The sequence below is a fragment of the Marmota monax genome, unplaced genomic scaffold (genome assembly GCF_021218885.2).
Source record: "Marmota monax isolate L192 unplaced genomic scaffold, Marmota_monax_Labrador192_F-V1.1 WCK01_AAM20220418_F8-fsc00210, whole genome shotgun sequence".
Classification (NCBI taxonomy): domain Eukaryota; kingdom Metazoa; phylum Chordata; class Mammalia; order Rodentia; family Sciuridae; genus Marmota; species Marmota monax.
In genome coordinates this window covers 1270338-1297855 of record NW_026695248.1, presented here as the reverse complement: position 1 = coordinate 1297855, position 27518 = coordinate 1270338, and the positions used below count along the sequence as shown (strand labels likewise).

Sequence of the window (27518 nt, the reverse complement as noted above, 5' to 3'; positions counted from 1 at the left end):
CTCTCAGTGCATGATTTGATGTCCTATTTCAGAGAGGATCTAGGAACTATTAGAGAATTCTGCTTTCTCCCATTAATTCCATACATTGAACTTCATCCCAATGAGAGTTTTTCTTCTCTTCTTGTTATAATGGGAGAGGTATTCCTATTCTTTTCTGAGTCCAATCTCTACTCTTGATATGAGTACCAGAAAATATTATAGGACTAATGACTGTAGATTATATTAATCAGTGTGTGTGTGTTAGATAAAGGCTATAAGCATTATGTTCATGATATAACGTAAACTGAAAAACTTAGATGAGCTGTAGATCTTAGATAGACTTAAGATACTGATGTAAGAGTCTACACATGGGTGTAGACCCCAGAGCTCACCCAGTTATCAGCAGCAAGCACAACTGAACTAGGACTTAAAAGCCCAGCCTTCTGGGGCCCAGCGAGACTAACAGGCCCTGGATAGAAAGACAGAATCCTCCATTGCTTTTGTCCCGGCTGCGCCAGACTCCTACAGCCTGGATCAAGTTCCAGCGACCCGGACATAAGACACATCACAGGTGAGTGTCTAGGACCCTTGGGTGTAGATTCAGGACATAGAATTAGGATGTGTGTCTGAAGTATGATGAGCATCAATAAAATAGATTTGGTTGAATCTAACTGTGCCTCAGACTGAGTCTGTAGAGACCGCTCGTGACAACTCCCAAGCTTTCGAACTCCTGCATTTGATCCCTGACAACATTTGAATATGTTCAAGACATACCCACAGTCAGCCATGACAAAGTGGCCTGGAGGCCAGTTCTTCAGAAGTTGCCCCAACTGCAACTTTTTAAAAAAATATTTATTTTTAGTTGTAGTTGAACACAATAACTTTATTTCACTTATGTATTTTTATGTGGTGCTGAGGATCGAACCCAGTGCCTCCTGCATGCCAGGCAAGCGCTCTACCACTTGAGCCACATACCCAGCCCCATTTATTTTATTTTATTTTATTTAAGTCCACACTTCTTCCTTCTCCTTTCCAAACCACTAGGAATCCCCTTTTCAAACAAATCTCTTCCTAGACACGGTGAATGGTCCAGAGGTGAACACTTGACCCAGTCTAGGTCAAGTGAAGTTCTTTCCTAATTTGTTTATTTTAAAATCTGTGTATTCTTCTGTTATATAGCTATGCTGCTAAATTCTTCCACTTATACGGTTTTTGGAGAGTTTCCAGTTTGGGGGCTCTTATGAATAAAGCTGCTGTGAACTTTGTGTTTGTTTTCAGTGCTGGGGATGAAGCCTGAGCCCCTGTTCTGGATATTCTAGTACTAGTCTCTTGGGAACCATTTGTTTTCCATCTCTCTTGGGCAAATGCCCAGAAATGTGATTCCTGAGCCATAGAGTATATGTATGTTTAACCTTATAAGAAACTGCTCAACAGTTTAACTTTATAAGAAACTGCTCAATAGCACTCATTCCACTTTACATTCCAACCCAGGAAGGTATGAGAGTTCTTGCCACACCTTCTCACCAACATAGAGCTACTATTTGATCTTCTTTTTTTTTTTTTTAGAAATATTATGTTTTTGTAATTTTAATTTGCATTTGTCTGATATCTAATGATGTTTAAAATTATTTTTTCTTGGGTTTGTTGACTCTTTGTTTAATCTTCTTCTCTGAAATGCTGATCAAATATTTGACATTGGGAGCTGGGCACAAGAGTGAAACCTGCAAAACAAGCTATTCAAGAAGCTGAAGCAAGAAGATGGCTTGAGCCCAGGAGAATAAGGTTAGGGTGGGCAACATTAGGGAGCTCCTGTCTCAGAAAGAAAAACAAACAAACAAAAACACATTAATATAGGAAGCCCAGTAACAGGTAGTGTTTTCTGCAGGGGGTATGGCATCTTACCTTTATTTTAATACATTAAAATTAAGACAAGGGGCTGGGAGTATAGCTTAGTTGGTAGAGTGCTTGCCTCTTTTGCACAAGGCCCTGGGTTCAATCCCCAGCAACACACACAGACACACACACACACACTAATAATAATAATAATAATAATAATAATAATAATAATAATAATAAATTAAGACAAGAAACATGCTCAGAAGTATAAACTTGGTGTTGAAATTTTCTGGGACTGAATGGAATTTTCTAGTGTAGTCTGGTAGAAGGAGTCCCCTTCCACCCTCCCTCTGGCCATTGGCACTGAAGTGCACTTGCCGTGCATTCTCTGGCAGCCCCTTCATTCCACAGGTTCCTAAGCTGCTCCCCAGCAACAATTTGTGGGCTATGGTCACTTGGGTGATTTTCCTGGTACTGTCCCTCTCCAGTCCCACCAGGCAGGCTGCAGAGTCCTAGCAATAGCCCTTGCTTGTCTTGCTCTATTTCCCTCAAGACTGAAGTGAGACTTTGCCTCCTACTTCCTGTCCTATAAATCAACACTTAATTATATTTCCTGGGCCCTTGGATAAGTAAACTAACAAATGCATAAATCAACAAGAAGCTAAACCATCCAGACCTGAGTGTAACCCAGCATGATAATAGCCAGCATGTTTATGAAGCACTGTAGTTTATAATATGTTTTCACACATATAATTTATTTTTGTCTTTGATACAAAGTCATGGGGTATTATTATTATCTCCATTTTACAGGTGAGGAAAATTAAAGCTCAGAAAGGTTACATGAGTTGACCATGGTCGTCATCCACAGTTTTTTTCCTGAGAAAGGAGGGCCATGGCTGGGATGCACAAATGGCAACATGGCAGCTGCCACCCAGTCTCTACCACCATACGTCAGTGCCTGGGGATGGAGAGGGAGGAAGACCAAGAGAGCTGGAGGTGCTGGACTCCTTAACCATCAAAGGTGCTGACCTAGTCAGATTCAGGCCACAGGGTAGCTCTTTCTGTGATGTGATTTGAGGAGATCCTCATGGAATCCCCACCAAAATCCACTTCCTTGCACACACATGGTCCCTTAGTTTCCACCATCACTCATCTCCAAATGAGGGCAGAGCCTCTCAGACTTCTCCACTGCAGCTTTCCAGTGGCAGAGGCACAGAAGGGCCACTCTGGGAAGTTGGGAGCACTGTCCCCAAGAGAGAGCTGGAAGACAGCTTTTATTTGCATGTGATGCTGTATCTCAAATATCCATGCAGACTTCACATTCTTCTTCATGATAAGGGTATGAATTTTTAAAGTGCCTGTGTTTTATCATAAAAATAATGCCCTTTTGTAGAGATGTGTGCCATTTTTCTCTGACTTCTGTGTCCTCTGGCAGATTGACTCATTTCTCACTTGGAGAAAAATGAGACTTCAGGCAATGTAGCCCCTGGTTAACATTGTAGATTGTACCTGAAAATGACATTAATTTAACTCTGTGTCATCCATCAATACAACTATGTCATCGGATTAACCTCAGAGAGGGCAGGAGGTTAAGAGACTGAGAGGAAGCAAAAGGAAAAAGAGAAAATTCTGTGGAATTGACAGAGGCTGTTGACTAGAGGCTTGGACCTGAACATCACAGTAACAGACATGAGGCCCAGTGATGGTTACCCCAGCTGTGACCCCAAATTAGGAGCAACACCAACCAGAACCTGACCTGAGAGTCTCCTGGCAGTTATGACCAAAAAACCCTAATTATCCGGACTGGGGCAATAGCTCAGCGGTAGAGTGCTTGCCTAGCACATGTGAGGCCCTGGGTTCGATCCTCAGCACCACATACAAATGAATAAATAGAATAAAGGTATTTAAAAAATTCCTTCCTTTAAAAAAAACTCTAATTGTCCATTCAATGTACTTCTCAGTCACTTCCATTGGTTTGGAAATTTGAGGCTACTCTTGACTGTGCATAATGAAGAACTTTCTTTGGCAATGTTCTTATCTACCTAGGTAGCATGACAGGGAAATCCACTGAGACCAACAATCAGGCAGCACTTCCTCCTATTCTGTCCTTGTCAAGATGAACATGGTTGAGGACAGAGGTCTTCAATTCAAATTCTGGGCCTACCTATGATAAAGGACATCTACTGTTTGCCAGCTACAAGATAGAGAAGACAATTTACTTGGAAAGACACCCTAAGATGCAAGATGACTTATTTGGCACTTATGACTTTGGTGAGAACTGAAATGCAGTCCAAGGTCCTATAAAAAATGGCAAATACCATAACATAGACTGAACCTGTATTTAAGCCTCTCTATTCAGCCTCCCATTTGGACTTCTCTCTTCTGGATGCAAGATAATCTACTGATCTCCCTTCAATTTTCATGACCTGCCCCCTCACACTTCTTCTCTAGCTTCAACATACGAGAGAAAACACATGCCCCTTGACCTTCTGATTTTGGCTTATTTCCCTTAACATAATGTTCTCAAGTTCTATCCATTTTCCTGCAAACGATATAATTTCATTTTTCTTTATGGCTGAGTTAAACTCCATTATGTATATATTACATTTTCTTTATCCATTCATCCATTGATGAACACCTATGCTGATTCCATAGCTGATTTCCATAGACCTCTAAGGTCAGGAACCACAAATGTATCAGGAATCATAAGAAGCTACCAGAGAATTGCTGTGCTGAAGAGTCTTGGAAGGGGCAGAAGACCAGGGTTATTTTTGTATAGCTAGTTGGAATTTTGTTTCTATAGTAAGGATATTTTTTGCATGCAATTGTGTTTTCATTTTGGGAAGCCTGGGGATCTATGGAGATTATGGCAGGTACCATAAGCCCCTTCTGGAAAAATGTCAATATGACTCACATACACAGTCATGCTCAGAATCCCTGGAAAGAGATGGGGACTCAGTGAATTTCTTTTAAATGTCAAGAATGTTCTAAGATCCTCATATATATATAATAGAACTCACACTTCACCATCCACTGGGTTGTAGACTTTCAATTAGAGAAAAGACAACCTCTTTAACAAACAGTGCTGAGAAAACTGGATATCCATTTGTAGAAAAATGAGACTAGATCCATCTCTCTCATCCTGCACAAAAATCAACTCTAAAGCCAGGCATGGTGGTACATACCTGTAATCCCAGTGGCTCAGGAGGCTTGCAGGTTCAAAGCCACCCTCAGCAACTTAGAAGTCTGTAAGCAACCTAGTGAGGCCCTGTCTCAAAATAAAAAATAAAGGGCTGGGGATGTGGCTCAGTGGTTAAGTGCCCTTGGGTTAAATCCTGGTACCAAAAATAAATAAATAAATAAACTGAAGTGGATCAAAGACATAGGAATAAGACAAGAAGCTATGCAAGACCTGGAAGGAAACATAGGGTTGACACTCCAGCATATAGGCACAAACAATAACCTTCTCAATAGGACCCCTATTGAGAAATGCTGGAGAGGATGTGGGGGAAAAGGAACACTTTTAGTGGGATTGTAAATTAGTATAACTACCATGAAAATCAGTATGGAGTTTCCTTAAATGACTAGGTATAGAAACACCAAATGACCCAGTTATACCACTCCTTGGTATTTATACTAAAAAATCCAAGTGATCATGCTACAGTGATCCATTGCATAACTATGTTTATGGCAGCACAATTCAAAGAAGCCAAACTATGGAATCAGCTTAGGTGTCCATCAATGGATGAATGGATAAAGAAAATGTGGTAAATATACACAATGGAATTTAACTCAGCCATAAAAAAAATGAAATCATGTCATTTACAGGAAAATGGACAGAACTTGAGAACATTATGTTAAGGGAAATAAGCCAAAGTCAGAAGGTCAAGGGTCATGTGTTTTCTCTCACACGTTGAAGCTAGAGAGGAAAAAGAAAAGAAAGGTGTGTGTGCTGGGGGCAGGTCATGAAAATTGAAGGGACATCAGTAGAGTGGAGGAAAAGACCAGCGGGTAGAAGGAGGGAGGGGGAAGTGCTTGGAAGTAATATTGACCAAATTATATTGTTATATTGTATGCATGGAGGAATATGTAACAACAAATCCCACCATTATGTGCAACTATAATGCACCAATAAGAAAGAAAAAAGAAAATGCTATAGAATCAAAGCATACTAATAAAAGAATTACAAATTTTAAAATGAAAAAAAGGGACTTTCAGAGTGCAACAAACCTAACCATGCCCCTTACTAGTATTGCCCAGTGTACACGTTCAATGAGTATTAACCACATTATTATTATTGGTGGAGAAAATATGAGTCAAGAAAAAGGCACAGTGGATTTAGTTAACTGATATTTGTATTTTAGAAGTTGCAACAGAACCTTCAAATACTTCAAAGACAGTGGTGTAATTATTTGTAGCAGGTGTTATTTATTCAGACCACAGGTGGTGTTTCATGAGCAGGTTGATGTGGCCTGTTGCAATAATTGCTTTGCAAGGTTATTGGTCTGTAGTGCTGGTTCCTCATGATGGAATATTATAGATGTGGCTTCAAATTCTGGCTCTACCATATACTAACTGTGCCATCTTTGAAAAGATGCTTAACTTACTGAGTCTCAACTCTAAAACAACAATATCTACCTCACAGGGATATTGGACGATTGAATAATGTAATGTGCACATTTGAGGGGTTTCAAATAAATATTCATTTGTTTTCTTATAGTTTGGAAAACAGTTGATTAAGTTGCAGAGGATCTGGCTATTAAGACCCTCATTTCTAGAAGTACCTAGTCTAAAAGCATGAAAAAAAGAAAAAGTAAGCTTAACATTCAATAGTACTTTAAATTTGTTTTTGTTTTGAGATGGGATCTTGCTATGTTGCCCAGGCTGGTATGGAACTCCTGATTCTCCTGCCTCAACTTCCTGAGTGCTGGGACTAGTTGTGAGCTATCATGTCCGGCTTTAAATGTTTTATTAACCCTTATTCTCCGGGAGCACCTGGGGACAACTTCAGCCTCCACCTATTTTTACCTAACTTTCAATTCTGTGTCTATTCCTTCTTCCTCCTTTCTTGAAATATCCCATTGCACTTAGCCTAGAAGCCTCAGATAAGGGTCCAGCTCACCCTGCACTGGAGCAGACTACGATATCAATGTGACATGTAATGTGCCACTGTCACCAGTAATAATCTATGTGTTTCTAAGGGCTGCCTCCAGGAAACCAGATGCATGCAAAACCCCTTACCAAAGAGCAAGCCCTGAATCCAGGGTTGACAGTGGCAGTAGAGCAGGCCCCTTCACGTCATTTTCCTGAGAGGATCGATCATTGGCTCAGAACACCTTTGCCCCCTTCCCTGAATGCTAAGCTCAAGGCTGCTTGAAGGAGCTGTTCCCTAAGCAGGAAGGCGTGCAGAAGTAAATATCGTGAGATAATGCCAAAGTCAGTCTCAAAATGGTGTCGTCTACCAGGAGCTGATTCATGGCCAGGGAGGTGGAAAATCGTTTTGACTCAGGGCTGTTGTCTTCCCATCTTCTGGTGGGTGGACGGAAGGATTATGTGCAGCTAGAAACTTTTCACTCTTGCAGAAGGATCCAGTCCAGACTACTTCCTCCCCTCTGGGAAATGAGCTTTGCCTCGTTAAGAATGCCCCTTCCATTTCCTGTTCCTGGGGCTGCCTGATGAGCTTCATCTCTTCTTTGGGGCATAAGCATGAAGAAAGACATCCTATTCTTGGACTAGGGGTACAGCTCAGTGGTAGAATGTTTGCCTAGCATGTGTGAGGCCTGGGTTTCATCCCCAGTACTGAAAACAAAAAGAAAGATATTCTATTCTTGAAAATATTTTCATCTTTGGCCAAATCTTTTTGTCCCACTTCCTTAGAAAGTTTAGGCAACTGCAATCACCACACTGCTATTCAGTGGCTTGGTATTGCTTGCTCTTCCAGAGCAGGTGACATTCTCATACCTGTTGGACAGAGGTGGACTTGGTGCCAGGACCTAAGTTCACCTATCACAATCATGTAACATGGTGGGATGATATCATGTGACATTGGAATGGGGAATTCAACCAACCACCAACCCAGCAATGAGAGTGGCTGGTATTTCCTGTTTATTTATCTTTTTTTTAGGCTAAGTATTTGCTTCTTAGTCTCAAATTCAAAAGCTGTTTACCTAGCACAATTTTAGATATCCAGAAACAATCCACCAAATAGATGCCTCCACTACAGTCTAGGGCTTCATTAGATTAATTAATTAATAATGGTTAATAAGTATTTTGAAGTTCTTTTATTAAAGGGGGCCACTAAACCTAAAGTACTATTATGATCAGGCCTAATTAGGCCAATGGTTTAAAGAGAGGGTCTTAAACCACATATAAAGCTTCTCTACCAACTCTTGGTACAGAGAAGGTAAGAAGAGGCAGGTGAGTCTTCATGCTGTGTTTAAAAGCTTCCTTCCCAGTGGAGCCACACTGAGGTCTGCTCAGCTGAAGCCAGAGGCACAGTGAACTACTGACTAATGGATTCTCCAATTGTTAAACCCGTGTTATAGGACAAAGAGCATTGCTCCGAAAAATCTTGACCTACAGGTTGCTGCTACCAAAGACCTTCTCAAAGAGAGGGAGGTTTTCTCTTGGAGGTTGCAAACCAGGTAAAGCTGGCTTTCTCTTATCTTGTAAAACTTGCCTTTGGAATGAAATCAAGAAAAGGGACTATTTGTGAAAAATCAGCACAACAACTTTCTTTTAAGTGTGTGAGGGGTGACGTAGAAGATGTGTATAGGCTTGTATCCATATGAAACTGGATTCAAATGAACTAGGAAAGAGTATAAACCAATGAACCATCTATTGAGGCTGTCAGAATGCTATCTTGGAAATGGAAAATGGATACTGAATTAGAAATGACTCCAGGCTCTTTTTTTTTTTTTTTTTTTTTTTTTTAAATCAGAGCAACTTCTTTTAAGACATCTTTACATTTTAAAACTAATCAGTTTCTATTTCAAATCAGAACAGGTCCTGGAGGATAAGGATAAGGATATGCTACCCTCTGTTGTGTTTTTGGGACTTACAGTCCTCATTGGTAAGTCATGGATTGACATTTATCTGGGTTTGCATGGTGTCCATGAAAACCTCAAATATAGTCATAAACCAGAAAGAGCAATGCTTACATGTAATAGTAGAGTGAGCTCACCTGGCCTCCTTGGCCATCAATCAGATGCTTGTTTCCATAATTAGGAGTGTATTTTTCTTGCCAAGCAGGTGAAGAAGGTATCAGTAGGAATTTAAAATTTAAATATTGATCAATCTACTTACTTCCTGCCTGATGGTACACCTACTAGGCTTGAAATCTTATTAGCTGTATACAACAGTGCCTTTGAAGGCAAGATATATGAAGGGAAAATTATCAATGCCAGGCAATGGAGAGGGGGGGGGAGAGAGGGAGGGGGGGGAGAGAGAGAGAGAGAGAGAAATCCACCATCTGAGAGGAAATTGGGAGGAAGGTCCCTCAGCTAGGAAGTTCAGACCTGAAAGGCAAGTTCCAGAGAGGGCATGGCCGTTGAAGCAGGCTTGGTGGTTTAATGTTAAAGGAAGAGCCTGCTGGATGGGAGTTCAGTAAAGGGCAGAGGAAGAAATGCATAAAAACTGTTGGGCATACAGTAAGCAGGTCAGTGTGATCAAAACAGGGGATGTTTCTTGGGGGAAAGCTAGAAGGTAGGCTGATGAGATGGTAAGCGTCCTTGAATGAGAAAAGATCAAAACTTTAGCCTCAGAAAAATAAAGATCCATTGTAAGCAATGAACAAATTAACTTTATTTAAAGACTAATGATTAAGAAGAAAGCATTTCTAAAATGTTTAATTATAAATTCGGAAAGGCAGGACTACCCCCAACACAATAATTTCCAGTTACTGTTGATCAAAAATGGGCAGCATAGTTTTACATTTTTATTCATTTCTAATTGCCAAGTGGGAGCAAAGTTAAAAAGCCAGTGGATTAATTATGAACTACCATATTATCTGGATACAACTGAAAAGTGATTCTAATTTTAAAAGGGCCTTTTAAAAATGTCAGCACAAATAGTATAGCATCCATGGGGGGCCACCTAAACCCAAAGTACTATTATAATCAGGCTTAATTAGGCCAATGGTTTAAAGAGAGGGTCTTAAACCACATATAAATTGGTCATATTCGAATTCTCTTAATGCAGTGGTTCTCAAGCTTTATGCATAAAAGGCAAATGGGAATCTGGTTAAATTATAGATTCTTTGGCCTCAAACTTAACGATTCTGGCTCAGTTAATCTGATACAAGGAGCCCATTTTGTTATAGTGTCAGAAAGCTGACTAATACATTCCCAATATCCTCACAGTCTCATAGAAAGAACTTGGCAAAATTTTGGTTTCTTGACAATCAAAGAGCTTAAAATGCCACCTTAGTTATGTTTTAATATGGCTCTCTCTTTGTTTGAGTGTGATTGAGGAACTTTTTTTAAAAATACTTTTTGTCAATGGACTTTATGTATTCATATGTGGGGCTGAGATTCAAACCCAGTGTCTCACACATGCTAGGCAAGTGCTCTACCACTGAGCTACAACCCCAGCCTGATTAAGCATCTTTTTATGTTTAAGGACTGTTTTCAATTTTTGTCTATGAAATTTCTATATCTGCTGCTGATAATGTGATATTTAAACAGCTAAAGATAGTCAGGCAGCAAATCATGTTGATACCTGGAGGAACAGCATTCTAGGCCAAAGGAAACTCCAGGGCAAGGGCTCCAGGCAGAAACCTGCCTCGTGTGTTGAAGGATAAGCACAGAGAAGAATGTGAGTGAGGGAAGGGAAGGAGAAGTTGGAAAAGGAATAGAGGGTCAGATCAGGTGGAGCGTGGAGGACACAATGAAGACTTGGCCATTCCTCTGAGGGACAACTGAGAGATCCCATACATGTCCCCAGGATCACCTGGCTCCTGGGTGGAGAACTGTTAGCCAGAGTAGAGCAGGGAGGTAGGTCAGGATGCTGTTGGAAAAATCCTGATGGGCAATGATGCTGGTTTGGACCATGGTGGTAGCAGAGGGGGAAAGAGGAGTCAACTTCTGGATAGATGTTTTCCATCTACAGTCTCACTTCCCACCTGCACACCTCAATTTTACATATGGTCTCTGTTTTGGGAATATGTCATTCATTAGCTCAAATATGTGGTTGTCCCTCTGTATCTGGGGGAGCTGGTTCTGGGACTCCTATGGAGTACCAAAATCTGAGGATGCTCAAGACCCTAATATAAAACAGTATAGTATTTGCATAGAACCTATGAACATTCTCCCTTGAACTTTAAACCATTTCTAAATGACTTATATCTAATGAAATGCAAATACTATGAAGTAGTTATATGGTATCAGAGGGTTTTTACATTTTTTATTTTATTTATTTATTTGTTTGGGCAGTACTGGGGATTGAACTCAAGGCCTAAGTGCTCTACCACTGAGTTACTTTTCCAGTCCTATTTCTGTGTTATTTGGGAAATAATGACGATAAAATTTTAAATGTACAGTACAGGTGCAATTTTTTCCCACAGCTGGATGAATCCCCAGATGCAGGGCCTGGGGATGAAGCAGCAGCTGTGTCTCCAGTGTGCACTGTGAGCACCAGGCATTGCACTGGAGGCCTTGGAGGGGCCGATCTGACAGCCTCTCCTCTGTGGATCACATGGAAATCCACACTTCTTAGAGAGTGTAGTGGCTTTGCTGTTCCTACCACTTTTATTATCTGGATAGACTTCCTCAGTATCCTAAGATTATTTGAGAGTTTTGTCATCTAACTTTCTGGTCTATTCCCACTTCCTTGTTTGCCTGATGATGGATGGCAGTGAGCTGTACCTGGATTTTTATTTGTTTTGGTTGAGTTTTGCTTTTGCATGCTTTTAAAAAGTTCATCTTTATAGTTACTCTGTTTCCCTTATAAAATAAATATTATAACAGTTCTATTCATCGTATGCTTAATTCTAAGAAAGTATACAATTTCTTTATACTGTTATGTTAATCAGAATTGTACCTGGTCAAATCCATCTCTCTATTAAAAAACACTGTTGATAATCCTAACAACTTGGGAGGCTGAGGCAGGAGGATTGAAAGTTAAAGGCCAGCATGGGCAATTTAGTGAGACCCTGTCTCAAAATAAAAATTAAAAAATTATTGAGGATGTAGCTCAGTGATAAAGTGCCCCTGGGTTCAATCCCCAGTACTTTAAGCAAAACAACCCAACAACAACAAAAATTGTTTGTATAATTAAGTGATACAACATATATTTTTTTCCCTGAAGTGCTGGAGATAAAATCCAGGACCTCACACATGCTAGGCAAGTGCTTTACCACTGAGCTACACTCCTAGCCCCAATATAGTGTCTTATATCAAATATTTTAATGACGTAGATTCTTATAGCAGAGAATTATAATCTTAAATTACAAAGCAACAATTTTTGGAATTATGAGAACGAACTTTTCAATATTACAGAAAATATCTCTTTTAATAAATAGACCTGAATGAAACCATTCATGCCATAATAACAGAGTAAAAAAAAAAGAATTAGTTTATTTGGTAAGTTAAATTTTTATTTCTAATTCTTTTAAATAGATTCAGAACCTCATCTTCATACCAGTAAGACACAAAATATGTTTAACTTGTTATAGTATCTTTCTTTCTTATTTTTGTAAACAAAGACAAATTGTTCATTGAAATGTTTACATCCTCATAAATACTGTCAAAAGTGTTTAAAAATATTCCCCAAAGTTCCTGCTTGAAACTCTCATAGTTGCCTGGGGGTGTAGCTCAGTGGTAAAGAGCATGCTTAGTATATGGGAAGCCTGGATTTGATCTCCAGCACAGGAAAATAAAATTGATGGCTGTTTTAATCTGGTCAAGCTGCAACAAATATATTTGAGACCCATACAATTTAATTTTCATAATACTTTGTGTGGTGTTTTAGAACTAAAGTACTGTAGTTAAAAACAGAGTCAAAAGGTTGGAGCAGAGTGGGAAGAGGGCACTTCTGTTTTGTCTGATGTGTTGAAAATGATAAACAGGACTTGAAGACTAAGTCTATGGCCTTTGCCTTTGGTTTAGCAGGGATTTGTGTTTTAATAGCAGCTCAAGCAACACCTTCTCACAGGTTTTTCATGCATTATCATTTTGCTTCCCAGGCACTTCCAGGGCTTCCTACCCGTTCACTCATTCCATGGACAGTCACCTGCATCCTCGTCTGTACCACGGCTGCTATGGGGACATTATGACCATGGAGGCTTCCGGGGCCCCCTGTGACATAGACAATTTGATTAACTGCGGTAAGTGAATGACAAAGCAAGCGTTTGGCCTTCTCCCTTTCATCATTTCCAGATTCCTTCTGGAAGTTAACTTAATTTCTAAAAGGTATCATTGTCATTATAACAATCATATCAAAAAATTTAAAGTTAAATAAGAATAGACTCCTGCCCAACCTAACAAACCTTTTCTACCTCACCACCCGACCTTTTCCAATCTTGTCCAGATGTGTGTATTTCTACATGTTGAGACTACTCCTTGAATTACACATTAGTTTTTCTGGCCTCATTTTCTTGTTAGGCTTACTGCACTTAAGCACATGAAGAATAAAGGTTTTTTGGTTTTGTTTGTTTGTTTTGGGGGGGTTGCTTTTTTTAAAGAGACAAGGTCTTGCTATATTCCCCAGGCTGGTCTTGAACTCCTGGGCTCAGGAGATTCTCCTGCCTGAACCTTGCAAGTAGCTGGGACTAGGGCCCATGACCGCACCCAGCTTATAATGAGCATTTTGAAGCAAGGCTCTTGCTCTTTGTACTTCCTTCCCTTTGTAATCCTGTTTCAAAATCTCCCTTGTGATGTTATCCCAGTATTAGAGGTTTAGATATGGAAGGAACTACAAGATGGCTTGGAATCCCTCATCTTTAATTTACAGATCCCAGTGCTGAGGTCAGTAAGGAGGAGGGACTTCCCCTAGCACACACTAGGTGGTGGGGTAGCTGAACAAGATTCAGTCTAGACTGGCCAACTGCTAGACCAGGCATCTTCTCAAGGCACCCACATGGCTGAAAGGAGAAAGAGAAACAGCAGAAGTGGCCCCTGTCAGGGGCTGTGGATATGTCAGGGTTTTTGCCGTCCAGTGTCAAAAGGACATCATAGAAATGGTTGTTCCCAGCTGTGGGCAGCACAGGGGCTGTGGCTAAATTAGTATGCATTGGGAACAGTCTGCTTCTGGAGCAAACACTTTCTTTTCTATTGGTTTAGGGATCCGTGGCTCTGAAATGTTTGCTGAGATGGACTTGAAGGCCATAAAGCCTTATCAGACGCTGATCAAGGAAGTGGGGCAGAGGTACTGCATTGACCCTGCTATCATCGCAGCCATCATCTCCCGAGAAAGCCACGGTGGCACTGTTCTGCAAAAAGGCTGGGACCACCGGGGACTTAAATTTGGCCTGATGCAGGTATTTAGCTGGAGACTTTCCACCAGCCTCTTGGTCCTTCCTTGCAGAAGCTCAACCCAACTGAAATCCCTTTGCATGCTTCTGGGCCCCCAGGCTCTGCAGTGTTTCTCCACAAGTGCTTCAGCGTGGCTTGCTCTGACTTTCTGTAACACATCTTTGGTATTTCATCCAAGGGTTATTATCAGTTATTCAATATTTTTTTGAATAAGAAAATTAATTCAGTAGTATTTTATATGTATCATAACTACAGTTCCGCAGTAAATAATATACAATCTACTTCAATCGTGAAAGGGCACTCATTATTACAGGTGTCTTCTTGGAATTCTTAAATTTTTAAATTTCATCCATGAAAATAAAAACACTATATAATTACTTGAACCAACATTTTCTTCCAGGTAAATTGGAGGAAGGGGATTCAAATTATCAGCCTATCTGAGTTGAAGCTGTATTTTATTTATTTTTCCCTCATGATATTGGGGTTTGAAACCAGGGTCTCATGCATGCTAGGCAAGCTCTCTACAACTGAGCTATATCCTCAGTCCTTTGGCTCTTAATGAATGATTGAATTAACTACTGAATTAATTTTGCAGCCCTGGGAATTAATTTGTAGCCCCAGGGCTGCAAAATTAATTTAGTAGTTAATTAACCTCAAGGTGCTCTACCACTAAGCTACATTTCCAGCCCTTTTTATGTTTTTTATTTTGAGTCAGGATCTTGCTACATTGCTTAGGACCTCACTAAGTTGCTGAGCCTGGCCTCAAACTTGCAATTCTCCTGCCTCAGCCTCCCAAGTCACTGGAATCACAGGTGTATATCACTGGGCCTGGCCTTTCAGGCTCTGTTTTAAATTGTTTGTAGAAACACAGATTTCTAGACTTCCCAGTTAGAAACAAATTTTTATTCGAATTAGATGGATTTTTTTTAACTACAAATGTCTAGACTTTGGTGCCAACCTTTTTTTTGTTGTTGTTGTTTTAACATTTTTTTGTCCCCCTTCTCCTCTCTTTGTTTATCAGAGTGCCTAGCTAACACTGTGCATGTCTGCTTCTCCCAAATCTTTATTTTTCTGACTCTTTTCCTTATGAAAGACAATATAGTAGAATTGACTTTGGGGGGAAAGATGTCAATGCCAGCATCTATGAATTTTAACACACGGAAGAGAAATTAGGATCAGCAGAATATTGTATTTCCTTGACCAAATGCTGATATTCTTATCTGAATTTCCTAGCTCGATAAACAAATCCACCACCCTGTTGGTTCCTGGGACAGCAAAGAGCACCTTTTGCAAGGTGCTGGTATTCTAACAGACAGAATTAAAGCCATCCAGAGAAAATTCCCCAAGTGGAGTGCTGCTCAACACCTGCAAGGTAGGCAATATTTTTCGTGCTTTGTTGAAATGAGCAGTGGATGAGACTATGAGATGTCAGATGGGCCCTGAACCTCCCTAAGAGCACTCCCACTGGGTCAGCAGGGGGCTGGGAGGAGCTGTGGAAGAGATGCAGTACATTCTCTGAACCACGAGTGGTCCACCTTCACCAATTTCCTTTATCCTTCTTCAGGATATCCGGGTTCTTACTGCATCTCTTGTTTTATATTGAGCCACTGAGTGATGCCTTGAGAGTTAATGCAAAAGTTAACACAAAAGAATGCCTTTACCTTCTTTTCCTTGGCTTTCTCCTGATGCAAGAAGTTATTAGTCATTTTCCATATTGCTTGAATAAACTGACTCTGAGCATTCTGAGGCTTTAGGTACCCTGATAAGTCCACACAGTCATCTCAGGCATGGCTCAACAGAGGCCCACCTTGAGTACAGCATCTCGCAGATGGACTTCACTACTCTCCTATTTCTTCTGCATTTTCTGTGACTTTGGAGATACCACAATACAGCCAGACATCCCAGCTAGAAAGACAGATTGTTTTCTTAGCTCACTGGCTTCTTCTTTCTTCACACCTGGTCCACCAATTCCTGTTTCCCTCCTGCAGATGCAGAGTTATGTGTAAATCTTCTTTCCTTCTACACTTTGTCTGAATTCAGAACAACTTTCTATTTTCTCTTTCAAGGGCATTGAAAGAAGAAATCAGGATCAGGATTTTTTTTCTCTTGACACCAGAGCACAGCACAATTATGTTAAGATACATAAGTAACTGTTGAAGATAAAATTCTAGGGTAAAATAGCACATGCAAGTTCATGAACCTGTACAAGAAATGAATACAGGTAACTTTCACTCAGTGTGGCACATCAAGTGTGCTCAAAAACATGTACTGAATTATTTGGGAGGCTGAGGCAGGAGGATCACAAGTTCAAAGACAGCCTCAGCAACTTATCAAGGCCCTAAGCAACTTATTGAGGCCCTGTCTCTAAATAAAAAATATAAAGGGCTGGGGATGTGACTCAGTGATTAAGTGCCTGTGGGTTCAATCCCCAGTACCAAAACAAACAAACAAACATGTGCTGAATGAATGAATTAGTGGGTGAACATATGAGTGAATTATTGAATAAATGAGAGATTGTTACAATCTCAAACTGAAGATTTGCAGTCATCTATTTCTGCCAGCTCAGGACTACATAAAACTCAAATCTGACTCACATAGGAAGAAAAACAACAATCATAAAGAGAGAGAGAGAGAGACAGAGAGAGAGAGAGAGAGAGAATCTTCTTAGTGATTCTCAGGGTAGCATATCCTTTCAGGAAGAGAGGAAGGGAAGCAAGTGTTGGGAATACAGGCATACAGGCTTTGGAAGATTTGCCTGGAGGGCTGGGATGTCCTGGAAATGCTTGCATCTTATTTCTGTTACAGTTATTATAGAGTCTAAACCTCTCTCTTTCATTTCAGGTGGTCTCTCTGCCTTTAAGTCAGGAATCGAAACCATTGTCACCCCTGCAGACATAGACACTGACCTCGTCAATGATCTTCTTGTCCGAGCTAAATTCTATAGAAGACATGGCTTCTAGGCAAAGCCCTATAAATGAACCATGTTGCTTGGGTATCAAATGCTCCCTCTTTAAGTTTGATATGAATGTGTTGTACTTCACCCTGACACAACATGGTTGAAATTATGAAAGAAAATTTATTTCTGAATTTCTTAATGACAGTAAGGATTAAAAGAAGAAGAATGAGAGGGTTGGAGATGTAGTTCAGTGATAGAGCCCTTGCCTAATATACACAAGGCTCTGGATTCAACCCCAGCGCCACATGCACACACACAAATAATAAGTAAAGACAAAAGAAAATTACCCAGTTCACAATATAGCTCCCATGAAATGTACATAGACATACATACAATTGCTTTGCAGCCAACGTGAATATTATGGCATTGACATCTACACATTCTAACAAGACTTCATTTTAGCCCATGACTTCAATACCCACCTGTACTCCATCTACCAGAATTACTAACAGGAAGTTAAGTGAGCCTGACCTGAGCCTTTGTCCTTTTCTCAACATCTTCCCAAATTGCAAGGGCTTTGCTCATGAGAAGCTCCTAGTTCATAAGCCAGGCAACCCATGTGACAATGGAGAAGCCGGGGAGAGAATTCTACCTCCATAAGTAGCTGAGAGCTGGTGGAGGTGATGCTGACCTTCAAGCGATGTGTGTATATCCTTCAGGCCCACACCAACTCCTGTGTTTCCTTCTCTTGTTTGCTGAAGGTCCATGGACTGGCTTCTTCTATATTCAGTCATTGTCACAAACTCTTTCTAAGGGGTCTGTTGCCTACAAAAGAAGGTTGAAGATAAAAACATTTGGCACTGGCATTAATTTGGTCCCGTGGATGCAAAACAGAAAGCAATTTTTTATTGCTTAAAAAGTTCTGAAATTTTTTAAGCAATAAAAGGAAATTACTAGAAGGCTATCTGATGACTCCCAGAACTAAAACAGAGAGAGGGGTGGTGGGAGGAACTGGAGAGCAATCGGTTAAGCATACTTTATAGCATCCCACCAGGTGAAACCACCAGCACCCTCACTGCACAGATGAACTCCAAAGACGCCCCCCACCATCCTTTCAGCTCTCTGCTCTGTATTCAAGGCCCCATGGGTGTGGTGTGGGGATGGGATGTGGATTCTTTCAGTTGAGCACCTGTCTTTTGGCTGCTTTGCTCTTTGGTCTTGCCCAGACTACCTATGATGGAGAGGAGACAATTCTCTGGAAGGAAATTGAATCACCTTGGTGATGTTTACTTACATGTCGGGAGAGGACACCATAATATGTGGGAGTGTAAAGCTCACAGAGTCCCTCCACTGGCCGCTGCTGGACTGGTAGCTCCATCTGGAGAAGTTTAATGGATAGTTCTGCTTGTCCAATCTCTTTCCAAGAAGAAGTCCTACCTGTGAGCCATACAGAGAAAGCCAACTAAACCGTTTTCTGCCCAATGACCTCTTAACCTAGCTGGCTGACTCAGACAGAACCAGGAATCCCTGTTTTAAAGGGAAGAACCAATAGTTGACTGGGGTGACTGGGGTGGCAACCTGCAGCATAATTGTCTTTGGTTAAGGATGGTTAGTTGAAGCCCAGACTACATCAGTTGTTAAATATTTTGATTCTCATCCCTGTATATGAACAATCCACAATGTTCTTCAGAAGTCTCTTTTGCTCAATAATGATTTCTTCTGGGCTTTACCCAGAAACATTCATTTCATCTAATCCCCAGCCCCTTTAATGTCACTACTACAAGTATAAAATACATTTAGACAAGATAATTTGAAAAATAAGAATTAGTACACTGTCGGGTATGATGGTGTATGCCTTTAATCCCAGCGGCTCACTAGGCTGAGGCAGGATGATTGTAAGTTCAAAGCCAGCCTCAGCAACTTAGCAAGGTCCTAAGCAACTTATAGAAGACCTGTCTCTAAATATAAAAAGGGCTGGGGATGTGGCTCAGTGATTAAGTGCTTCTGAGTTCAAACACCAATATCCACCCCCCAAAAAAAGAATTAATATACTGGCTTATACCATGAATTTATTCCCCCGGTATTCTCTTTAGGACTGAGTTGCACAGACTCCATACTTGAGTTGTCTTAGGTCTTAGTTGGGTTCCCCCAGAAGCAAACTGAACAAAGATTTCAGTGCAGTAGTTTATTTTGGAGGTGCAGGGATCACTGGTATGAAGAGGCTCAGTGATCCAGTGAAGGGAAGACCAGCAATAAAACAAGCATCATTGAGTTACCTACCATGGTGGGCTCCAGGGCCCGATCCTGCAGGAAAGCCACTATTGGGGAATAGGACAAAACACACACCTCAAAAATACTCTATCCAAGGGACAGGAGCCGGAGTACAGAGACATTGGTTTCTGAGAGTCATTTGTTGAGGGTCTATCTCGTAGGATGGGATGAGGGAGGATTCTTAGCTACTGTGATCTGCTAGGAAATTTTTCTTGTATTTCCAAGGAGAAGAGGCTGTAGTCACAGAGAAGCAAACCAACTGAGAATTCTGAGAGGTCCAGGGGTATGAGAGGGACCTGACAGCCTCTGCTTCCCAAGGGTTAGGCACTCCCCAAGGCTAAGAAGTCTCCATTCCTCCAACATGGCTTGTTTTCATCTGTGACTTAATAGCTTGGTACAAACAATACGGAAATGATTCACAAGCTTCATTTGCCTTATAATTTCCATGCCAGTATTCCACACAGTGTATAGAATGATTAGTTAGATGGGATAGAACTGTCATAGTCTTTACCATATACCCATCTCTAGCACATCAGCTGATTCTCAGGAATTTGCTGAGGAAAATGTCAAAGATGTCAGACTCAAATGTGGTTTTATTAAATTGTCATTCTTGATTTTCTTTATATTTTTTGCCTTTGTCCCCTTCAGGGATAAGGGATCGTTTCATGTCTATGTCCTATGATATAAAATATTACTTCATCTAAAAACTGAAGTCATACTGAAAGATATAGAAATATTGTTTTATAAGTAGTTTTAAATGCAAAAAAATTTTTTTTAAATATTTCCCTATCTGGACTTACTCATGATTACCTTCTCATTCTTTCTTTCTCTTGGCCTTCCATGTCTCATATGCTCTGGGACCTGTGACACCATAGGAAATATGTGCCAGGCACAGTGACACATACCTGTAACCCCAGATACTTGGGAGACTGAGACAGAAGGATTGCAAGTTTGAGGTCAGCCTAGGCAATTTAGGGAGACCCTGTCTCAAAATAAAATTTAATAAGGGCTGGGGTTGTAGCTCAGTGGTAGAATACTTGCCTAATATGGGCCAATACACACACACACACACACACAATCCCCAGTACCACAGAAAGAGAGAGTGATGGAGAAAGAGAGGGGAAGAAAAAGAAGGAAGTTAGTTTGATATTTGGTCTCTGCTGCATTGTATGTGGGAAGTGAGGGGAAAATGTCTCAGTAATGTTCTCATTGTTGATGTCTAAGGTCCCGTGCAGTATGGATACATTCCATTTTATAACATTAGGTAGGAGAAATATCCTCTAGTCAGATACAATGTCCATCCCCATGGTACCATCAGGTAAAAGAGACACAACCATTCCACATAAAGACTGGTCAAATATACCAATTCTCCGCACACATTTTTACTTAATCCCATCACCTCCTGTGTTCCTAACTGCAGCCCCCATTACAACTCTATTGGCAGGCTTAGGTTTTACAATACTGGATGGGGAAGGGTGTGCCAGGTAGACACAGTGTCTATCCTAAAACATGCAGGTAAAACAGAACTCCTCTGCCCAAAGCCTTCCATAATCCCATCAACTCTTTTGTGCTCTCTCACGGCAGGGTTTCATGGATGGGTTTTGGTTCCACAGTGCTTGGGGCTCCCATATTAAAGAGTCCTGGGACTTCTCCTCTGCACCCCCTGACCATTTTTCCACTTCAGCACACAAGGCTTTGGATTCCCATGAGGGGCTGGGCCAAGGGACTCTAGTCCTTTTGTCAACCCACACCTTGATTAACCTGCCTAACTACTGCCCCAGAGAGCTAGTCAGGTTTCTCACTGTCAACTTTGCCTTTTAAGGTTTCTCTAAGCTGGGGTGAGTAGAGCTGCTACAGTTTGGATCTGGAATGTTCCCTGAGGGCTCATGTGCTCAAGACTTAGTCCTTGTTTGGCAGTTTTGGGAGGTGGTGGAGCCTTTAAGAGATGGAGCCTCATAGGAAGTCTTTGTCATTGGGGGCATGCCCAAGAGGGATATTGGGACCCAGCCTCTTCATCTTCCTCTCTGTCTGTTCTGGGTGCTATGAGGTGAGCAGCTTTGCTCCATCATTATGGGCTGCCCCTCTACAGGCCCAAAAGCAATGGGCCAACTGACCACAGAAGGAAGCCTCCAGAACTGTGAGCCAAAATAAATCTTTTATCTCTGTGTTGATTTATCTCAGGTATTTGTTACAGTAAGGGAAATCTGATGAATGAAAAGCAGACTTTGTTGAGGGATCAGCTGGTGTCCTTTAGTCTCATACAACCTTTAGTATTTCTTTATTAAAACCTTTCTTTTAACCCCATCAATGTCTGTTTTTTTACTCATTCCATTTTTTCATGATCATCTAAAAGTTTCCACACTGCAGATGCAAATCTGGAGATGTGCCTTTTTTATTTTCCTTTGTTTCACACCTGTCAATATTTGCTTTATCTTCCTTATTTCTTAACAATTTCCACCCTGTTAAAACCTGCCCTTTGACTCTCCTCTTATTTTTTCCCCCATTCTCATCTCAATTCACCTAATCTATCTGTATTATAAGACCCCCAAAGGGAAGCTGAGATAGCAAATTCAATAAAGCTTTCCAAACTGTACTTTGGGTTTGCAGCAGCAAGGCTACATGCCCATCCATGTTTCAAGGGGTAGTGTCAGCCACAGAATCTTCCCTGACCTGAGTAACAGGCATATTCAGGGGATGAACATCCTGGTGATTGGAAAACCAGTTCCACATGAACAGCTCCATCCAGGGTGATCCACTTGTCATTTAGAGAAAGAGAGGGACAGTTCCCTTCTCAAGGTAAACAGGCCCTACAGTGACTTTTATCTAGTCCACGAGGCTAGCTGTTCCCCCTGGAATACCCTCCCGTGTGTCTGGATCATGCATAGCCCTTGTGATTGCTGTTATGCCAGATTCGTGGGACCCCAATAGACCTCCAGCAGCCGAATCCGATGCAATCACATAAGAGTCTTTATTGCAAGCTCAAGCCTGGGCTCACAACCAATCCCGACGCATCGGTCCCAGGGAGTGAGTCCCGGTCCTTTGTTCAGTGAGATTTTATAGGTTTTGGAGGGATACTCTATGCGTCACAACATCACACAGCAAATCATTCCATACCGCGGGAAAATCAAACAACAACTCTTAATATTGATTAGCACATTTAATGGCGGGAACAAGTTGGGTAGGGATGATTGGTTAGTACAATAGGGGGATTCGTTTGAACTGATTGGTTTAGGCCATGAGGGGTGTACGTGCTAAACTACATGGTTTCCCAACATGTTATCAACCACTATAAACTACTTGGGGGTCATCTGGCATTCCAGGTATTTTGCCTGTCTCATGCTGATTGGAGGTTGCTAGGGGGGTTGCTATGGGTCCTCACCTAGCCTAACTGAGTCAGGGACACCTGGCGCCACAGACCTCTCCTGTTATTTACAGACAAACAACTCAACAGGGTGGGTATGTGCTTAGGAGTGCTCTGTGGGTTTTTCTAAGGACAAGGGTCACGCCCCCTTCCTTGGACAGGCTTTGCTCTGAGGTAGAGGCTGGTTTCTTAAAAATGGAGTCACATTAGTTTCTCAATTGCTCCATGGTGAACTATAGGTCCTGCATCAACTGGAACATGCTCTTCCACTCTGCAGCATTTGAATCAAGGATACTGCCCCTAAATCAGTCACCCTCACACTCCGCTTCAATGAAGGCTCTCAAAAAGCTGATGGTACTGATCTACAACATGAAGCAACTCCTTCCCACTACACCCCTGGTTTCAGTAGTTGCTTGGTTTTGTCCTTTGTCCTTCAGCCACACAGATTACTGTCTCAGTAACCAGAGATCTTAGGGGTAGTTTCTGTTGTCCTTGCACACTGACTGCCCTGGGGAGACAGCTTTGGGGTCCCAGCTCAGACTCCACTGACATCTAAGTTTGGTCTAGCAGCAAGGTCACCCGTCTTTTCATTTTAGCTGTCAGAGATAAAAATAACCAGATGACACTTTTACCTTTTTCTTATTAGTCTATATTTCCTTGTGCATCTAGTGAGCCATCTCTAAATACCACTGGTACCTTTAAGAGCTGATCTTAATATAGCTAATTCTCCACACCAAAGGTGACCAAGTGGCCACTCAGGAATCAAAGATTCCTCATCCAAGGCCCTTTCATGTTTCCATAAGCCAGGGCTGTTCTGGTAAATCCCAATTCACCAATGCCAAATGCTCAATAGGACAAAATTCTATATTCCTACTATTCAAGAACATATCTGAAAAATGGGGCTGTTGGGGAGACTAAAGGATATAATGTACTCTCTTTCAGTTAACAATATAAATCCAGGATGAAATATGAAAAGTAGTAGCCCAAAACCTTGGAGAGGCAACAAATGCAGGTAGGCTCTGGATACATTTAAATTCTTGGAAAAAGGAAAGACATTTAGTGATTTACCCATTTTTCCAGTGCTTAATATGACGACCAATGGGCCTCAGCTCATGTCATATGGAGCCACTAAAACTCAGAAAGAAATACAAAGTCTTCCTGGCTTGGAGACTACCAGGGGGTAGATTTCAAGGAAACCATTGCAGCTAGAAAGTGATGAGAAGTCAAAGATAAGAATGAATCAGAGGGCCCCCCCCCCAATCTCCCACAAAGACTGGGTTTAACTCACCCCCAATTTTTTATCCAAGTCCTGAATCACACATGCACAGGTGGACTTCAAATGGCTCAGCTAAGAACTGGAAATTCACTTGCTGCCCATCAGAGAGGACCCAGAGTTTGAAGTTTCAGTTGAGCCAGATTAATCGTCTGCTAAAACAAATCAATAATTTTCAGAGAAACTTAATAAAATCCAGAGTCTTTACAAAGTATTTTTCACAGTGTCTAAGTTACAACCCCAAATTACTTACATATAACTTATAATAAATAGGAAGGGACTGGGTGTATAGTGTAGTGGTAGAGTGCTTGCCTAGCAAACATGAAGCCCTGAGTTAAATCCCCAGCTCTGTGAAGAAGGAGGAGGATGAGGAACAGGAGAGGAGGAGGAAAAGGAAACAGGAGGAGGAAGGAGAGCAGGAGCAGGAAAATGTAGTCCATACTCAAGAGAGAAATCAATAATGGGAAGAGGTCCCAGATGTTAGAATTGACAGACAAGGATTTAATATCAGCTATTATATCTATGTTCAAAAATGTAAAGGAAGGCGTGGCAAAGTGGTGCACACCTGTAATCCTGGTGACTTGGGAGGTTGAGGCAGGAGGATTGTAAGTTCAAGGCCAGCTTGGGAAACTTAGTGAGATACAGTCTCAAAAATTAAAAAAATAAAAATAAAAATGGCTAGGGATGTGACTCAGTGGTTAAGCACCCCGGGGTTCAATTCCCATTACATGCCCCACCACACACACACACAGAAGAATAAAGCTGAGCTGTGGGTGTGTCTCAGTGGTAGAGCAATTGCCTAAGGTGTGTGAGGCCCTGGGCTCCATCCCCAACAGTGCAATAAAGACAACAACAATTACAGTGCTATGAACCTTTTTGTTATAAGTCTTTTGTTGTACACACATTCCTTTTATTTCTCTTCAGTAAATACCCAGGAATGAAATTGCTGGATCATAGAATAGATGTCTAACTTCACAAGAAACTCCTAATTTTTTTTTTCCTAAGTATTCTTAACAGTTTACACTCCCATAAGTGCCGGGTTTCTGTTCTCGCGACTAAAAGGCTCAGGGGTCATTCCAGTTAAACTGGGCTAACTGGGCTGCATGAAATAACCACATAAGAGACACAAATATCTTTTTCTTTGGGGTCACTGTGACAGCTTCTCTGACCTTAAGGGTCCACAGAAAGAGAGAGAGAGAGAGCACGCGCTGACCCCTTTTATTGAGGAGAAGCTATTCAAATGAGGCAAGGGGTCAGGTTTTAGGGGGCTGAGTATCTTCATGATGTCCACTGTCAGCAGGTTGACTGACACCTGGGTTGGCCACAGCCAAGGGCACAGTAAGAGAAGGGGATACATACAAGGCACTTCCATGGAAGATTCTATCCTAAACAGGGCAAGGGGTTATATTACAAAGGAACAGGTGAGCATAGCTTCACCCATGGGCTGTAGCAAGACACATCCATGCACGAGACACTGACCCTCGCACCCAAGAAGGGTGCCACATTTTTGCACTGAGCGCCTTAGCACCCAGCCGGGGAGTGTAACTCAGTCACGTGTAAGGTTGGCTTCCCACACACAAGCAATGAGTGAAGAGTTTAATTTGCTTCATATTCCTCCTATATTCCTGGGGTTAGTCTCAATTTTAATTTTTCTAATGGGAATGCAATGATAACCAGTGATTTTTTAATTTGTACTTTCCTAGTGGTTAATAAGAATTTTTTCATATGCTTATTGGTCATTTATTGCACAAAGCAATCCTCTTTTGCTTTGTGCCTTTAAAATCTTACTAAAATGGGTACAGTGGTGCATGTCTGTAATCCCAGCAGCTTGAGAGGCTGAGGAAGGAGGATCATGAATTCAAGGCCAACCTCAGCAATTTAGTGAGGCCTTAAGCAACTCAGTGAGACTCTGTCTCTAAATAAAATACCAAATGGGCTGGGGATGTGGCTCAGTGGTTATGCAACCCTGGGTTCAATTCCCAGTACAAAAACAAAAACAAAAACTTTTCAATTCCCAGTACAAAACAAAAACACAAACAAAAATTTTTACTAATTTTTATTTGTTTTTTAAATTTATTTTAGAACTGTATTATGTATTCTAAATATGAACTTTCATCTGTATATATATATATTTATACACACACACACACACACACACACACACACATATATATATAACACACACATATCATAACTATGTTTTCCCAGCTTGGGGTTTGTATTTATAAGAAATTCTTATGATGAATGGAAATTGATTGAACCCAGGGGCACTTTATCACTGAGCTACATCCCTAGCCTTTTTTATTTTTTGAGACAGAGTCTTGCTAAGTTGCAGAGACTGATCTTGAACATGTGATCCTCCTGCTTCAGCCTTCCAAGCCGCTGGGATTACAGGTGTACACCATCATGCCTGGTAAGAAGTGATCTTTTTTCCTTTTTTATGTGGTGCTAAGGATCAAGCCCAGAGCCTCACATGTGCTAGGCAAATGCTCTGCCACTGAGCCACAGCCCCAGCCCTTTCATCGATTTTTGTCATTATTATTTTTTCCATATCAGACAAGCAATGTGCCCAGAAGGTTTAGAGGGAGACACATCGCACACACAGCATGAATACCCAATATCATGTTTATTAACTGAAAATGTGGTGGCACCCCCTCCTCTACCAATGCATCTTAATTAAGCTTCTTCAGAGACCCTCACCACAATTTTTCTTGTTAATAAAATATCAGTCAAGAAAGATTTCTGCAGAAGGGCTCAATGGGCTCAAAAACTGACAAAAACAACCAAGCTGAAACTAAGCTATGGTACAAAAGCCAATACTTAACTAATCCTTGAATATGAGAAAGAAGGGATACTTCCCACCCTATTTTCTGTTGCTCTACTCTGTCTTGCAAAAGCTAATTTTGGTTGTGAACCTCTGTCATAAGAAATGAAACAAAAAGCACTTTATGAGAACTTTGATGTTGACTCCTCTGCATGTAAATCTCCAACTCCCCCCTCACCGCCCCCACCCCACACTGGATATTAAGTTCAAAGAAATTCTAGTCATTGTCCAGAGAATGTTTTAGGCTATCCAACAGACTCTCTGGACCCTGCAGTTTATTAACCTGCTTCTTGATAATTCCTTGGGTATCCAGCCTTTTCTGTCCCACTTCAAAAGGATCAATATTATTATTTTTCTTTATCCTACTTTATGGTTTTAATTTGTGCTTCTTTTCTTTATCTAATGATTGTCCTCTACACACTGCTTTAGTTGCATGATACATGTTTGGATATATTTTATTATCAGTTAGTTTAAAATATTTTCTACTTAGATCTTCAGGTTATTTAGAAGTATGTTGCTTAATCTTCAAACATTTGGAGATCTAATATCTTTACATTATTTATGTTTAAATTTAAGTTCACAGTGGTTAAGGAACATATTGTACATGA

The 27518-nt window shown here is 41.0% G+C and overlaps 1 protein-coding gene, 1 long non-coding RNA gene and 1 pseudogene across 6 annotated transcripts; 1 reads left to right on the top strand and 2 right to left on the bottom strand.

The window, feature by feature from the left end:
- Positions 1–400: 400 nt before the first annotated feature.
- LOC124090023 (uncharacterized) lies at positions 401–27518 on the bottom strand. 3 transcript variants are annotated; one of them, XR_006850925.2, is made up of 4 exons: positions 24102–27518; positions 18476–18618; positions 17873–18006; positions 401–3324 (listed from the first exon to the last, which is right to left on the bottom strand). It is a non-coding gene; the product is annotated as an uncharacterized LOC124090023 (long non-coding RNA). The 3 variants fall into 3 exon arrangements; XR_006850923.2 differs by lacking the exon at positions 401–3324 and adding an exon at positions 15455–16267; XR_009226493.1 differs by lacking the exon at positions 401–3324 and having other exon boundaries at positions 15455–18006; positions 24102–27515.
- On the top strand, positions 8197–18478 carry Lyg2 (lysozyme g2). 3 transcript variants are annotated; one of them, XM_046440353.2, is made up of 6 exons: positions 8197–8459; positions 8821–8887; positions 12998–13138; positions 14094–14290; positions 15519–15657; positions 17127–18478. In XM_046440353.2, exons 2-6 carry the CDS (start codon positions 8845–8847, stop codon positions 17243–17245), a joined length of 639 nt encoding a protein of 212 aa, XP_046296309.1. In that variant the 5' UTR covers positions 8197–8459; positions 8821–8844; the 3' UTR covers positions 17246–18478. The 3 variants fall into 3 exon arrangements, with proteins under 3 accessions (XP_046296309.1, XP_058434290.1, XP_058434291.1); XM_058578307.1 differs by having other exon boundaries at positions 8816–8887; XM_058578308.1 differs by lacking the exon at positions 8821–8887.
- LOC124090036 (small nucleolar RNA U13) lies at positions 26637–26729 on the bottom strand (annotated as a pseudogene).